The sequence below is a fragment of the Epinephelus lanceolatus genome, chromosome 20 (assembly GCF_041903045.1).
Source record: "Epinephelus lanceolatus isolate andai-2023 chromosome 20, ASM4190304v1, whole genome shotgun sequence".
Classification (NCBI taxonomy): domain Eukaryota; kingdom Metazoa; phylum Chordata; class Actinopteri; order Perciformes; family Serranidae; genus Epinephelus; species Epinephelus lanceolatus.
The window spans coordinates 35,161,041-35,175,868 of NC_135753.1; the positions used below are offsets into that span (position 1 = coordinate 35,161,041).

General features: G+C 41.2%; 1 protein-coding gene across 1 annotated transcript in view; it reads left to right on the forward strand.

Annotated features, from left to right (window-relative positions):
• Positions 1-14,828, forward strand: part of LOC117264469 (uncharacterized) — a 100,624-nt gene that overhangs the window by 41,542 nt on the left and 44,254 nt on the right. Inside the window, exon 19 of the mRNA XM_078162608.1 lies at positions 10,423-10,476. Within this exon, the coding sequence (XP_078018734.1) occupies positions 10,423-10,476 (54 nt within the window). The remainder of the gene's footprint in view (positions 1-10,422; positions 10,477-14,828) is intronic.

Here is a 14,828-nt window from a genome sequence, read left to right on the forward strand (position 1 = left end):
TAAGGCAGCATTTAGACCACCATGCCAGGAGGTACACATATAAGCAGTATAATGTTGCATTCACATGGAATCAGGGAGACGGTAGACGGGGTTCGAACGCATCGTCATGGACAGAATTTCAAAACTTTTCCATGACTTTACTGTCCTGCCGTTCTGTCGGATGTTTGTTTGTTTGTTTTTTCCGATGCCTTCCAAAACTGCTATCTGCCTAATTCCATGTGAACACGGCATAACTGTGAAATTATATGGATTAATTAATCTGAAGTGGAGGCTGTCAGTATGCCTACAGCATAACTATTAGTGTTATTTTTAATATCACAGATGTCTTGTGACAGTGTTGTGAGATTTATCTCACCAGAATACGGCCTGTAAATACGACTGTGTCAGCGCAGCATTATGCCAGTTCCCAAACAACTGCCGGGGACAGAAAACCCAATCATAGTAAAATAGTGAGAAAAAAAATCCAGATGTCATCTGTGCAGAACCAAATTAGCTCGCAGTGTGGTCACCGCCTGAGGAAACATCCTCCATCGACTGTAAATAATTTCTGTCCGCCCATCCATGACAGCTCCATTGAATGTTAATGAGGCCTAAACTTAGATATACTGTATGAGGCTTAAGGCTATCAGCATAGTCTTTAATCACACACTCCCACACACATGCACATAAAACTGCCTTCTTTCAGCGACATACTATACATCATCTCTCAATTTCAACTCTGGATTTGATGTTTCACACTCAAGTGAAGCAAGTTAAAAATGATCAGCTCTGTGGTAGGTGTAGGTCTCTTATTATCAGGCACAGAGCTTTATACACCCAAAATTATGGATTTTCAGATGCAGCTGTGTGAGGTTTACATGTCACAGAGAGATAAAGATACTGTACATCACACTTCCTCTCCCTGTAATTACTAATAGCATAACTGTTACCTGTAAAAAGACGTGGAAAATGTGTTTCAGTGTTTAAAATGGGAATTTCATACAAATCCCCTTATACAATCAGAGGGAAGCCACTGGGTTTATTTTAAACCCCTGTGCTTGTAATTTTGTAGTAAGTTCAGAGACCTCCATGACTCCATATGGAAGTTACAGCTTCTCCAGCCTGCAGGCTGTGAGACCTCCAAATCATCAGCTGTTCACCATAAGTACAGATTTACGGAGTCCCCCAAGGGTCACAGGGCTGAGGAAAAATCACTGATGTGGTAAAGCGATAAATAAACTGAGCGCTCACTTGAGCAACAGGCGGAGGTAGGACCAAGTCATTGTTTTGCAAGTTAAGTTTCAAGTCCTTGCACTCAAATCCAAAGTCCTAAACTTTGAGTTTTGAGTCCTAAACAAGTCAGAAAGTGCTCCTCACCAAATGTAATAACATTTTATCAGCAGTTTACAAAAATCCTGGTTGCTTTTCACAGAGTTCCCACAGTCATGGAAAACCTGGAAAAGTCATGGAATTTCACCATCAAGCCCGGTCTTACTCTGAAGTTGAGCGGTTGAGTGGTGACTTGTGGCGTCAGAAACCAATGAAAGAAGGCGTCTTTTAATTTTGGCATGATATGCTGCTGGTTAGCCATTACAGTTTAACAGCGTCCAGCGGCGTCAAGGGGAAACATGGTGGGACAAGGACGAAGCAAAAATCTGAGTGGGGCCGGCAGGAGAGATGGTGGATAGGTCCAACAAACAGTAGTTATGTTTCCATCCAAAAGTGATTCAAATCATTGGGAAATGCGCATTAAAAGAAACATGAATCCTGTGTGTTTCAATTAAACGTACGGACTTTGGTCGCGCGAGATTTCGGCAGAACCAGAAACAAAAATTCTTCTTCTTCTACGTTTTCTGGTGGTTGGCAACCAGCTTGTAAATGCATTACCGCCTTCCCGACCCGGAGTGTGGATATCACCATGGAGAGAGGTGCGCTACGTCAGACTTAACTCGAACATAACTGTTTCCATCCCCCGTTTTGCGAATCAATGTTTTTTGAATCAACCAAAACCCAGCTAAAGCGAGCGTATTTCAGTTTGTGCGAATCAGGGGATTTTAATTCAAATTTTGGCGTTTCCATCATAATTTTCCGATGTGATACTTCTAGGTGCGCATCTAAACAGGCTGATGGAAACATGGCTACTGACTTTCACCCGAGAAAGCGGTATTCCCGTCTTGTAAAATTCTAAAGCCAAACCCTGCTGTCATTTCCTAAGCGTAACCATGTGTGTTTGTTGTTGAAGAAAAAAAAAGGTCAATTTGCGGTGTTGTACCGTTGTTGCAGTGCGTTTATTTTGTAAAAGACTGTATGAAAACGTTAAATGTGTCCTGTGAAATCAGAAGTGTATCTTTAAAGAAGAGAAACTGACACGGTGTCCCAGAACATCAACAACCAACACACCCAGGGTACCTGGCACATCGTGTGTGGACGTGGAAAGTCCATGACCAAAACGTCAATATGTGACAAGGTGAAAGTGAGAATGTGTTGTTTAAAAAGAAGATGAAGAAGAAGAGGGTTAAAAAAGAAAGCTGTCGTCACTTCCAGTAAGTGCACATATTGTACTACATTGAAGTCTGGTAACGGGGGTATGCGATTTAGGACACACTATATGTTAGACAGCACGCATAAACATACCATCAAACTTATTACATTTGTGTACATACGTGTTACATTTATCAGTCCGTTAGCAAACTCATTTTTATGCTAGCTTCCCATGGTACAGTGTGTACGTTTTGTCCAAAATCTGCTGCAAGAGTTAAAATTCCGAACATACTCGAGGCATATTCTGGGCCAAGAAAAACCCCAAAAACAGAGTTTCACAAACTCACCAGAGATCATGAAGATTCTCAGAGGAATGAATGGACTTCAGCTTGCCTCGCATACGTACACAGAGCTATATGGAAACAGGGCGTTATGGTGAAGTGAACATTACTCAAAATCTTTGCTACAACTCATTACGTTATGTTACGTGCAATAAAAGCAAGTACCGTGGGCTTAAGCTAATAACAGTGACTAGCATAAACCTTCACTTGACCTGGAATTTGATTGAGACTCGCCATCTTGAAGGATGTCTCAATTCGTTAAATGCGCTCCGAGGAGTCGAGGACAGAGGAGGCTTTCGGAGGGGAGGGAAAAGAGGATAGGACTTCTATAATACAGCTTATCAAGTCTTGCGTAAAGCAGTAACGTCATGCAGCGTTCAATTATAGACAGAGCAGACGGCCACTAAACACAAGAGCCACAGACCACTTAGCTTTCCTGCTAAAGTCTCCTCTTTATCTCAATTAGAAAAATGAACCTGCACTGCAGCTTGTGGAACAAGTGACCAAACAATACTCACCCAAGGCTTTTTACAGTGAGAGCCCTTACACCCAAAATAATGTCTCCAGAAGAATACATTATACTGAAAACATGTTTTAGCTGTACCATCACTCATTAAGCTGTTTAATGGGGTGATTAATCAGAGTGATTGTGGAGGCACATTAGGTGCTGTTTTACTCCTGTAAATGCTCAGAATGAGGCAAATGAGACACCTCCCTCGACACACACTGACCCCCCCACCCCTGAACACACACAGGCAGGATATGCTATTTATAATGGTAGAGTGCACAGACATGCTTCCTGGGGTTGTGACATACAGTAATTTGGTGTTTTGAGGAATTAATCAGCCGAGTCTGCACTTGCTGCCCGTCTGTTTTTTCTCCTCTATTTTTGTTATAGAGGGTGGACAGGTTTTCCTCTATAGAGCAGGAAAGGAGCAAGTATGGGGGAGGAAAATATACGGTCTATATGTTAAGGTTTGTAATATGTGAAACCCAAAAGCAGACCCAAACGGGAGAATAAGAGTTTATGGAGTTTATTAGTTGGGCTAGGTGTTAGCAGAAGGCTGAATGATCAAGGCTGAGTAGATGGAGACTGTAGACAAGCAGGTTGAAGCAGACTGAGCTGACATGAGGGGTAGACACTGGCGAAATCCAAACACAAAGAAGAATCACACCAGAAAAATTTAAGTGACAACCCTAACCATTAACAGTTTAGAGGGGCTGACAATAACTACCATTGGAGCAGATGGGATAATCTGGCAAAGAGTGGATGTGAAATTTGGGTTCTTGTACTGAGGCTGATGACGAGGAGATGAGTTGCAGGTGTAACGTTCAGCCAGGTGCTTGATTAAAGTAGCCAGAGACACAAACCATGTTTCCATCAGCCTGTTTAGATGCGAATCTAGAAGTATCGCATCGGAAAATTATGATGGAAACGCCAAAATTCGAATTAAAATCCCCTGATTCGCACAAACTAAAATACGCCCGCTTTAGCCGGGTTTTGGTTGATTTGAAAAAATGTTGATTCGCAAAACGGGGGATGGAAACAGTTATGTTCGAATTAAGTCTGACGTAGCGCACCTCTCTCCATGGTGATATCCACACTCCAGGTCGGGAAGGCGGTAATGCATTAACAAGCTGGTTGCCAACCGCCAGAAAACACAGAAGAAGAAGAATGCGAGACTTGTTTTGTTTCCGGTTCTGCGGAAAACTTGTGCAAGTTCTTAGTTTTCACCAAAGTCCGTACATTTAATGGAAACACACAGGATTCGTATTTCTTTTAATGCGCATTTCCCAATAATTCAAATCACTTTTGGATGGAAACATAGCTACAGATACACACAGTAGCAGAAAGGGGAGGGAAACACTAGGAAAAGGGGAACACACTGTGGGTTTATCCCAATACCTGATGGCACTTTTTAATCTAAAATATTTTGCACAGATTTTTCACAGTGTCCATGTTTAGAGAACAAAAAGATACTTCAGGAAAAGTTTGAGGGTTCGGTTAAAAATAACAAGATATGGGACACCATTAAGTGGGATTTATACTTCTGTGTTGAATCGTTGCCATAGCCTGACATGTACCTTCCTAGAAATGTAACTACACGTCATGGTGACGCAGACCTCCTGTCTGTGTTTGTAAGCTGACACCATTTCCCTCAGTGGAAGCAAAGCTTTTATTTACTTTATTTTCACAGATAAGAAACAATAAATTGTGAAGACAATAAATCCTCCACTAAAATAGCATTTCAAGTCTTGTGTGTGATTTATCCTGGCTTCATATGAGCAGAGGAAATCTCTATAACAATGTAGAATGGCATAGGCTTGTGCTAATAACGTTAGCATGTTGTATTTGTTTGGAAAACGTGTTTAGTATAAGACAGTTATTTTGTCAGTGAACCTTGTGAGCTGTAATGGAGCTGAATTTTGTAACATTACCTTTGTTAAATGTTGCTGTTGTCCCTGGTTCATATGAGTAAAGGAAAAGTCTGCTAGTAGCTAGGCTAATTTATACAATGTAAAATGCCATAGGCTTGTGCTAATAACGTTAGCATGTTGTATTTGTGGGGAAAATGTGTCCAGATAAAGACAAGTGTTTGTCTGTGAATGCTGCGAGTTATAGTGAGGCTGATTTGTGTACTTGTGTTTGTCTCTATTAAGCCATGTTTAATGTGTGTTTCATGTGTGTTCTGAATCAACTAAACAACTAAACAGCTCTGCCACCAGCTGGTGTTTTGGAGGTGTAACTGCAGAGTGACACAGACACACCACCGCACAAGTATAAATGCTCACAATGGTGTGGGCCACATGTGTAGGCTACGGTGTAGGCTCCACATAGAGTTGACGCGCAGGTAAATCCGCCTTTAGGCCTTCTCGCGAACAAGTCCCTGACATACTTTAAACCATTCACTGGGGCAGAAACCCACTCCCAGCTCAGAGTGAGCAATATACAGTGTTTAATTTGATCCTATGTTGTAAAAAGATTTAGTCAGACACAGACTCTGTTTTCTTTTGTTCTGCCTCCTGTCTTTATCTTTTATTGACTTTTCTTTTAGGTCCCCCACCACAGTTCATTCAAGCGCATTTAGACTCAGAGACGTCACAGTCTGCTCAGTCTTTAACAATGTGTGGCAACATGAAGTAGCAGGTTATTCTGCTTACAAGACAGTGTTGGACCAGCCTCTGTGCACTTGTCTATTTTCTCTTGTTCTAGGCATCCAGAAATTTATGTCATCTTGTCATTTATTGGGCCGTGGTGGGCGCCTTGGCTGTGTAATTATGAGGTCTGCTGCTCTTACGGGTTTATGTGCGTAGTGTGGCGAGACACTTCAAAAGAAAACAGACGCAGTGGAGAGCTAATTCAGTTGTTTCCTCACTGCCAACATGCAGAGCTCTGCACTTAAAATATATGGTGGTGGGATCTGGTAACCCCCGTGTCTGCAGAGGGCTCGGACACAAAGAAAGTGCTTAAAACCTCATGGTGTCACAGTTAAAGCCTTGCAGAGCACCGAACCATGACTATAGTTAGATCATGACAAATCCAGGTCAAGAGGAAGACCAGGTTTAACAATGAGCAGCTCCAGAGGGGAGGCCGTATCAAGAGCCAGTCAACTTCAGTGACCTCACAGCATTGTGTTTTATATTAAACCCCTAAAAGACGTTTTGAGACAATACACACAGACATACTGAGAATTAACGGAATTGTTTTATTTGATCATGTTAAGTTATTTTAAACGTCCTTATTTTGAAGTGGGCCATGTGGAGGAAACATGTCTGTCATAATGTTTAAACGTCTGGGGCTCTATTTTCTGAACCCAGCACAGATTACAGTCAAGTGCACCCTACTCATTGTGCTGGGGGCTTGCCTTTAATTTTTTGTTTTTAAGATTTTATGTTTTAAAAGAAACGTTTGGGGCATTTGCTGTTGTTGTACGGTGTAGATATAGACTGAAAACATGAGGAGAGAATATGACATTCAAGACATTAATATAGCGGCAAAGAACTGTCTGCTATGTAAAGATTTAGTTGAATAATGTCTACTTGGGAGGAAAATGTAGTCATGCTTTGTGTGTTGTAATCCCAGCACCGCTGTTGGTTGTTGTGGTAGCCGGTCCAGCTGCACATGCATGCGAGTCCCTGTATGTGTATCCCACTGGCTGACTGATCATTGCCACCCGCACTGCGCTCATATGGTGGTGATAATGGCAACAGTGTTTTTGCAAAAGCGTAGTGCCCACAATCCACTTCCTCCCACATTAACACCGTCAGCTGTGTCAATACTGTTGCAGCTGTTAGCACTGTTAACTGCTAGCCACCAGCTCAGCCAACCCTAGCTGAGTAGACTGATTCCTAGATATGCTCTAAATGCCATATCCAGCTCCTTTCAGCATAAGTTTGGTGATATTATCCAGGTATTTTTGCTTTATTGTCAACAACCTCTTGGCCATACCCTCAGAAGATCTGGCATTCAATTCCGCTGTTATGCTGATGACACCCAGCTCTATCTATCCACCTAGCCTACTTCCACTCTTCCACCCAGTTCCCTTCTTGGCTCTCGGACAACTTCCTCAAACTTAACAGAGATAAAACTGAGGTTCTCCTTGTAGGTCCTGAATCTGCCTTGGCTAAACCCCATAGTTTCTCTCTGACCACTGACAGCTCCAAAGTCCGTCCATCCCCTCAGGTTAAGAGTCTGGGTGTCATCCTGGACAGTACATTATCGTTCACATCAATCAGTCTGCATACTTTCATCTACATAATATTAGTCATCTTTGCCTGTCACTTACACCTCACATTGCCACTATCCTTGTTCATTCTTTGGTTACATCTCACATTGAGTATTGCAATTCTGTCCTCTTTGCTCTCCCTCTCTCTAGTGTCTACATAAACCACCCGTATCATTACCAGAACCCCTCCTTAGATTATGTCTCTCCTGTTCTCCAGCAGCTTCACTGGCTTCCTGTTGAATATCGCATCGACTTCAAGAGTCTGCTTCTCACCTTTAAGGCCCTTCATAATCAAGCCCCTTGCTACCTGTCTGAACTTCCTCTACATACCCTCACGTACTCTTAGATCTCACTATCTGCTGCTTGACCACCATGGATTCTAGAGCCTTCAGATGTTCTGCGCCCGCCTCTGAACGCACGACATTCACAATATTGACTCCCTTTCTACTTCAAAACACAACAGTGAGCCACTCTGTTGCACTCCCTGACATGTTGCTTCATTACCATGAACACACACACTGGAGCTTATTTTGACTCAATTTCACACACACCATCCTGCTACCAAATTCTTACCAGGACACCAAATGTGGATTAATCCTCCGCTGAAAATAGTCCCCCACAAAAGGACTATTTCCTACTATTTGAGTAATGTTGGCTAAAAACTACAAAAAAAAGTATATATTTGTGAACTGTTTATAAAATGTATGTCCTCAGAGGGAACCAATGGGTTTTGGGCTGAGAACCACGGACAAAGCATGGGAGTATGGATCTAGAAATACACACTGAATCCAAGAGAAACATATTAACTTGTGACTTCTTTCTAACTTGATCCCAAGATGTTAATGACACAAAACATGTAACATGATTAACACAGTACAAAGATGAATTGTAAAACAAAACTCCTCAAAACTGCAACATCTAATTGAGGCTTAAATATAGTTTTAAGGTGTTCCTGATGATATTTGATGCAACAAAAGTCAGAGAAAATACCAGCTGATGTGAATGTTGGTGCACTAGAACATTAAGTTTGATATACTGATGTGAGAATCAACAGATTCTGTTTGCATGATATAAGCAGACATGTGTGAGAGCTCTGCAGGGAATATCATGTAATTTTACAAATGAATGGCTTGCAGTACCAGAATATATTTTACAGCTTGTTCCACAATGTCATTGCCAGTGTCAGCGAATTACCGCAGCACACACTGGAACATGTTCACATACCGCTTGTGTCGTAATACATTCAGCAAAGACTGTTTAACAGTATAGAAAGGTCTGAGGGAAACCGAGCAGTGGGTTTTGGTGCCGTGTGGATGCTTAAAACTTTATTTGCATGTTGTGTTGTGGCTTAAAATGTGTTTGTTTGCTGCTGTTCATTTTTGCTTTAACGAGCACCCGCCTCGCTGCGAGATCTCTGACCACAGAACTCGCCTGGTGTTCTTGCGTCAGTATCACTGGCACAGATAAAGTCACAGCACGCCTTATTCAAGTGATTCCCTCAGATGCAAGTAGCACAGATGAATGACTTTTCTTACTGTATGAGTTACTTAGTAGAGACTTCGGCCATTCAAAGGATGGATGGCTTTCATAGGTATATCGGCAACAAGGGGGTTTCCTCAACTGTTTCAAGAAGTTTTTGGTGTCAAATCACAGGACAGGTTTTTCTGTGGTGTTCCACAAGGTCTTGGTGTCTTAATGTGGTATTTTAGAGAGATTTTGGACCATTTTTTTTTTTCAATTTAGAGTGGTAAAAAATGCTGAAATTTAGCCCCAAATCTGAATTATAAGTTGTATCAACCCAAACCTTGCTGCAACAGCTTATGAGAAATAATTTAGCATTGGAATGGCCATCATATACTTTCATCATACACTCACTTGAATGGGTGCTTAACCAAAACAAAATGTTTGTTAGAGATTTGTGACTAGAAAACTTGAAACATAGTGCTGAGCTGCATCTCAAATTAATCTTTAGGTTGTGAGCTATCAGGTGATTTATACCACTTCCATGTGGAATATAATGTTGACCTGCTATGTCCCCCAAAATATCCCTTGACCCCCCCTAAAAAAAGGATCTATGTTGGGTTTCAGTAGTGATGGCCAAATGAAGCCTCATGAAGCATATTCTTTATTTTCTGAGCCCACTAGATGAAGCTCATGGTTTAATGAGAGAGGTTCAATGAATGGCAATTCTATGAAGCTTTCAACCTTTTGTTGAACAAAAAGAGCCATCTAGTGGGCTCAGAAAATAAAGAAAATGCTTCATGAGGCTTCATTTGGCCATTGCTAGGTTTCAGAGGGTTAACAATATTAGAGACAAACATTGCTTAATATCTTTAATTTGAAATGAACCTCTCTCTTGTTGAGAAAGGCGCACGATTGAGGATGCGAACGCGTCACAGAAGCCTAATAAGTGGACCTTGAGTTGAGATGTTTTGTCATACAGCTTATCTCTGGGGTAAAAATGTCCCTCACATGATCCTTACTGACCCAATTTCTGAAGAAAACTGAAATTTGCAAACTGACTTGACTTTTATTTTAAGATGGATTAGATGAAATTCAACTCTATTGTCAAAGCTTAATTCATTCACTTGAATGATGGTACAGAGGACCGTGGCCCATGAAAAGGTCTGTGGTCGACTGACTTATATCACTGCCAATGCAAGTTATATGTATTGTGCCATCTGATACCTGAACCTGCTGCATTGGGTTCAGTTATAAAGCTTCAGTGGATACATGTGTATTTTTATCTCATCCCTGCTTCCGTCTTTCACAGGAAAATATAAACAAGTGATAACGATCAGACACTGTACAGCTAATGTTCTCCTGTAGAGCTCAGTCACACAGTTACACCACCTGTAAGGTGAAAGGTACTGACATGTCTTTTTGGTCCTCAGGGGGAGAGAGGAGTGATTGGGCCACCTGGTGCTGCTGGAGCTCAAGGCCCCCCGGTGAGTTCATACTGATCATATGTGTCACAGAATGCTGTCTGAATATGAAACACTAAATATGTGATATCTGTCAGGGTTGAACGGTTCAGTTATTTCATATTGAAGCTAAATTACGGCTCTGTAATGAATGTGCAGCAATTACAAGATAGGAAAAATGACAAAGATCAGTGTATTAATACAAGTTATTGGAGCATAATTCCCAAAGTGCTCAGTGTTATAGCTGCTGATGAATTCAGAGACTGCGCACAAAATATAATTCCTGTTAACTCAGCGTTCTGTAGATATAACAAGCAGCTCCTTTTTAAATGGTCCAATAAAGACTTGAAGGAAAGAGTAATCAGGACATAAACACGAGAGCTCGGGTTCATTGGCCCTTTTACACACTGCTGTGTGCTAGTAAACTCACCGCCCACACACACACACACACACACACACAGTGCAAATACACAAGTGCACATACAAGGACACAGAATGGGCAAACAAGGACAAGCAAGGAAATGGCCTGAAAGAAATGCAAACTTTTTTTTTTTTTTTTTTTCTAATTTTCAGGTCATTTTCTTGTCACCTTTTCTGAATTTCTCGCCAAGTCGCTCTATGCCTTTCTCCTCATGTTTTCATAAACCAGTTTACTCAGTTTTTAAAGGTTTAAATGTTTGTTAAAGTCATCTGAACGCAGCACAAGAAAACAAACGTCAATCCAGGTTTCAATAGTGATGGCCAAATGAAGCCTCATGAAGCATTGTCTTTATTTTCTGAGCCCACTAGATGGCGCTTTTTGTTCAACAAAAGGTTGAAAGCACACTGAATTGCCATTCTTTGAGCCTCTCTCTTTAAACCATGAGCACCATCTAGTGGGCTCAGAAAATAAAGAATATGCTTCATGAGGCTTCATTTGGTCATCACTAGATTTCAAAGGTTTAAAAAATCTGACCATATTTTCCATAAAGCAACAAAAATGAATCTGAATATCCTGCGATGTTTGTTATAAAATACATTTATTACAACTGCTGAAGGCCACGAGACACCATGGAAATGCCGTCATATTAAAGGGGATGTACAACTATTTTAAATGTCAAAGTCAATTTAAAATGTCAACAACACAGCTGTTGGATGTTACACCATGTTTATGTTCACACTTTTACATCCTCTGTCTGTAAGTATCAGACTGCTTAACATCACTGTCACACCCCATAACCACACACTCACACTTTATAGGAGGCAGTGTGTAAAGCAAAGCACACACACATATGCATAAATGTATTTACACACACAAACACATTTGCTTTTTGTTTCTAATTACACAGGCTTCATTACTGATATCCAGACACCCAGCATGTCTGGATGTAGGTTGCACACACTGTACAAAATACAGTAAACACCCATGTTTACATGTGCACGTACCCTCACACAAACCTCCATAGGTCCGCAGCAGCAGACAGCGTCGCATGCAGAGCCGCTCCACCAAACCCTCCCTTCCTAATCAAGCTGATGTTTACATGGAACGCTGGGAAACAAATACTGTGAATGAAGGTTTTATGACTGTAAATAGTTTTACTATACTGCACTGTCCCACGTCTTATTGCCTTGTAACACAGGCTGCATTAAACTGTCTGCGCGTTCATTTCAGGGTGTTTGATTATCACATAAAAGTAGACACAAACAAGCAAACAATGCTACGTTGGCAGAGGATGCTGTGTTCAGGCGCTTTGTGTCTAAACTAATCACAAATGTGTTTTTCTACTTTTAGAAGCTAAGCTAGCAGCTTCAGTGTGTCTCTACTCTTGGTGCTAAGTAGACTGAACATGATCTGGCCGTTTTTATCATAAAGGCACAGAGATGATACATTAATAGATGATAGCTGTAAGCCCAGTCATCGTTTAGGGTGCCAGACGAAGGGAGGAGCTATGCAGCAGCAGAGGCACAGGAGCTCCAGTGCACACCTGTAATGTCCAGATGAACCTCAACTTTGCTGTTTAATCAGACGTCTGTGAATAAATAAGGTATTTTGCATTCTAGCTTCCTGAGGTTCATTCCTTACGATTTACAATTAAATTGAGTCAGGTTTTCTAATCTGATTTTTGACTGGATAATAATAATCTTTATTTATAAAGTGCTCTTTAAAACAGAGTTACAAAGTGCTTTACACGTCAATAATTAAAAGAGACATGAAAACAAGAACTCATACAAACACTTTGCAAAGAAAAATTAGGAAATAAAAAAAGAGTTTAAAATGAACTCAAAACTCAAGTAAAATCAGGAAAGGCTCTCCGATAAAAGTATGTTTTCAGAATAGATCTAAAAGAGGTCACTGACTCGGCCGACGCATTTGCCGATTTCCTCGGGCAGATTGTTCCAGAGCCTCGGGCGCTGACAGGAAATGCTCCGTCCTCTTTAGTTTTCAGCCAAGCCTCTAGAACAGACAAAAGACCTCGAGGACCTAAAGGTATGTCCTGGGGCCGTATTCACAAAGTTTCCTAGTGCTAAGAGTTGCTCCTAGTCGCGGAATTCTAAGAAAATTCTTAGTTTTTGTGATTTCTTAGGATTTCCCCTTAAAGTTAAGACTAGCTCCTGGTAAAGATAAACATTATTCTCAGAGCATCTGTTAGGAGTAGAGAGGAGGACTTTTAAGAGGCTTAAGTGTTTCTTAATCAGAGGAGAAAATGGTAGAAACACAAAGAGGTCGTAGAAATATTCTCCAAACACTGGGTGACAGTGACTCAGTGAAATGCTCCAGATTAGATCGTGCAGGAAAAATGCAACAGTACAACAGTGATGACTTGAGTCTGTCTCCACCTTCCACCAGCAATCACTTCTAAGCGAGGACTCCTTGCTTAACGTTTGTAGGCTAAGTTAGGAGCTTTCTAAGAGTCTTCTCGGAATGTTTGTGAATACGGCCCCTGGTGTGTGCGGTACTAAGAGGTCGGAGATATAGCTGGGAGAGAGACCATGAAGAGCCTTAATAGTAATCATTAGCGATGGCCAAATGAAGCCTCATGAAGCATTTTCTTTATTTTCTGAGCCCACTAGATGGTGCTCATGGTTTAAAGAGAGAAGCTCAAAGAATGGCAATTCAGTGTGCTTTCAACCTTTTGTTGAACATAAAGCGCCATCTAGTGGGCTCAGAAAATAAAGAAAATGTTTCATGAGGCTTCATTTGGCCATCACTAGTAATCAGTAAAATCTTAAAATCTATTCTAAAACATACTGGGAGCCGGTGTAAAGAGACTAAATCTGAAGTGATGTGATCATGTCTCTTGGTTCTGGTGAAAAGCCTGGCAGCTGAATTCGCACATTCTGGAGTCGATAAATAGATTTTCAATTCAGGCAAGAAAAGAAATGACAGGATGACAAACTGGTGTATTAACTGGTTTGTCAAACTAAAGGCCCGATCACATTAGTATTTCAAGCAGTCGTAGTGTTCAAAATCACAACCTTGTTCAGTCGTTCACTCCCTGTAAGTTGGACAATGAGAATTCAAATTCACAATTGAGACATTTAAACTGTGAGACAAAATGGCTGCCTCACAATCTGTGGATCTGCTCATAGAGGAGATGTCAATGTGCTGTGTTATTACATCAAATTTAGATTTGCATAACTCTGACATGAATTTGTACCATTGACGAAGTTCACTGTCTTGAAAGCACTGACACTAAAGGGATAAGACCCAGACAGTCCAAACAGAAGGAATCTATCATATTGATTTTCAGCCTGGTCTCATTTCCAAGGTGCCAAAATACACTGCTTGGTCAGGCACCCTTTAGCGTCTGTATGAGACGCAGTTGGTCTTTCAGCCAGCTCTAATGTAAACCCATGTGCATCACTATTAGACAGTCAGAGCAACAGACATAGGATAAAAAAAAGCATAGCAAATGTCTGCTTTGGGGGAGGTGGATGGGTCCACCAAGCACAGGACTCACTACTGAGTTGACTAATGCCAAACACAACACTTTTCCTAACCCTAACCAAGTAGTTTTGTTGATTAACCCTAACCGCCAACCCCTTCTTTGTCATGTGAGTCTACTTTGACCCTTTCTGTGTCGAGATAAAATGGAAAAGGCTGCCCCTGGCATCATTTTCCATATACTGGGGGCTTCTGCCCATGCGTCAAAATATGATGAGTAGGGATGAGGTCATGATATGGTGTGATATAACCCAGCAGCTGATACAAATACAGCTCTTAAATGACCTGTTTGAACTAATGATCTGGTTAAGGACGGAGGTAGCTTGCCACACAAGTGGCAACACCTTTTCTTGCAAGGATGTGAGGAGGACTTTTGCAGTGCCTCTTTAAATAAACTTGTTTCCAGGTCAATAAATACCATGGTAGCAATCTTAGCCATATCTAACAATGA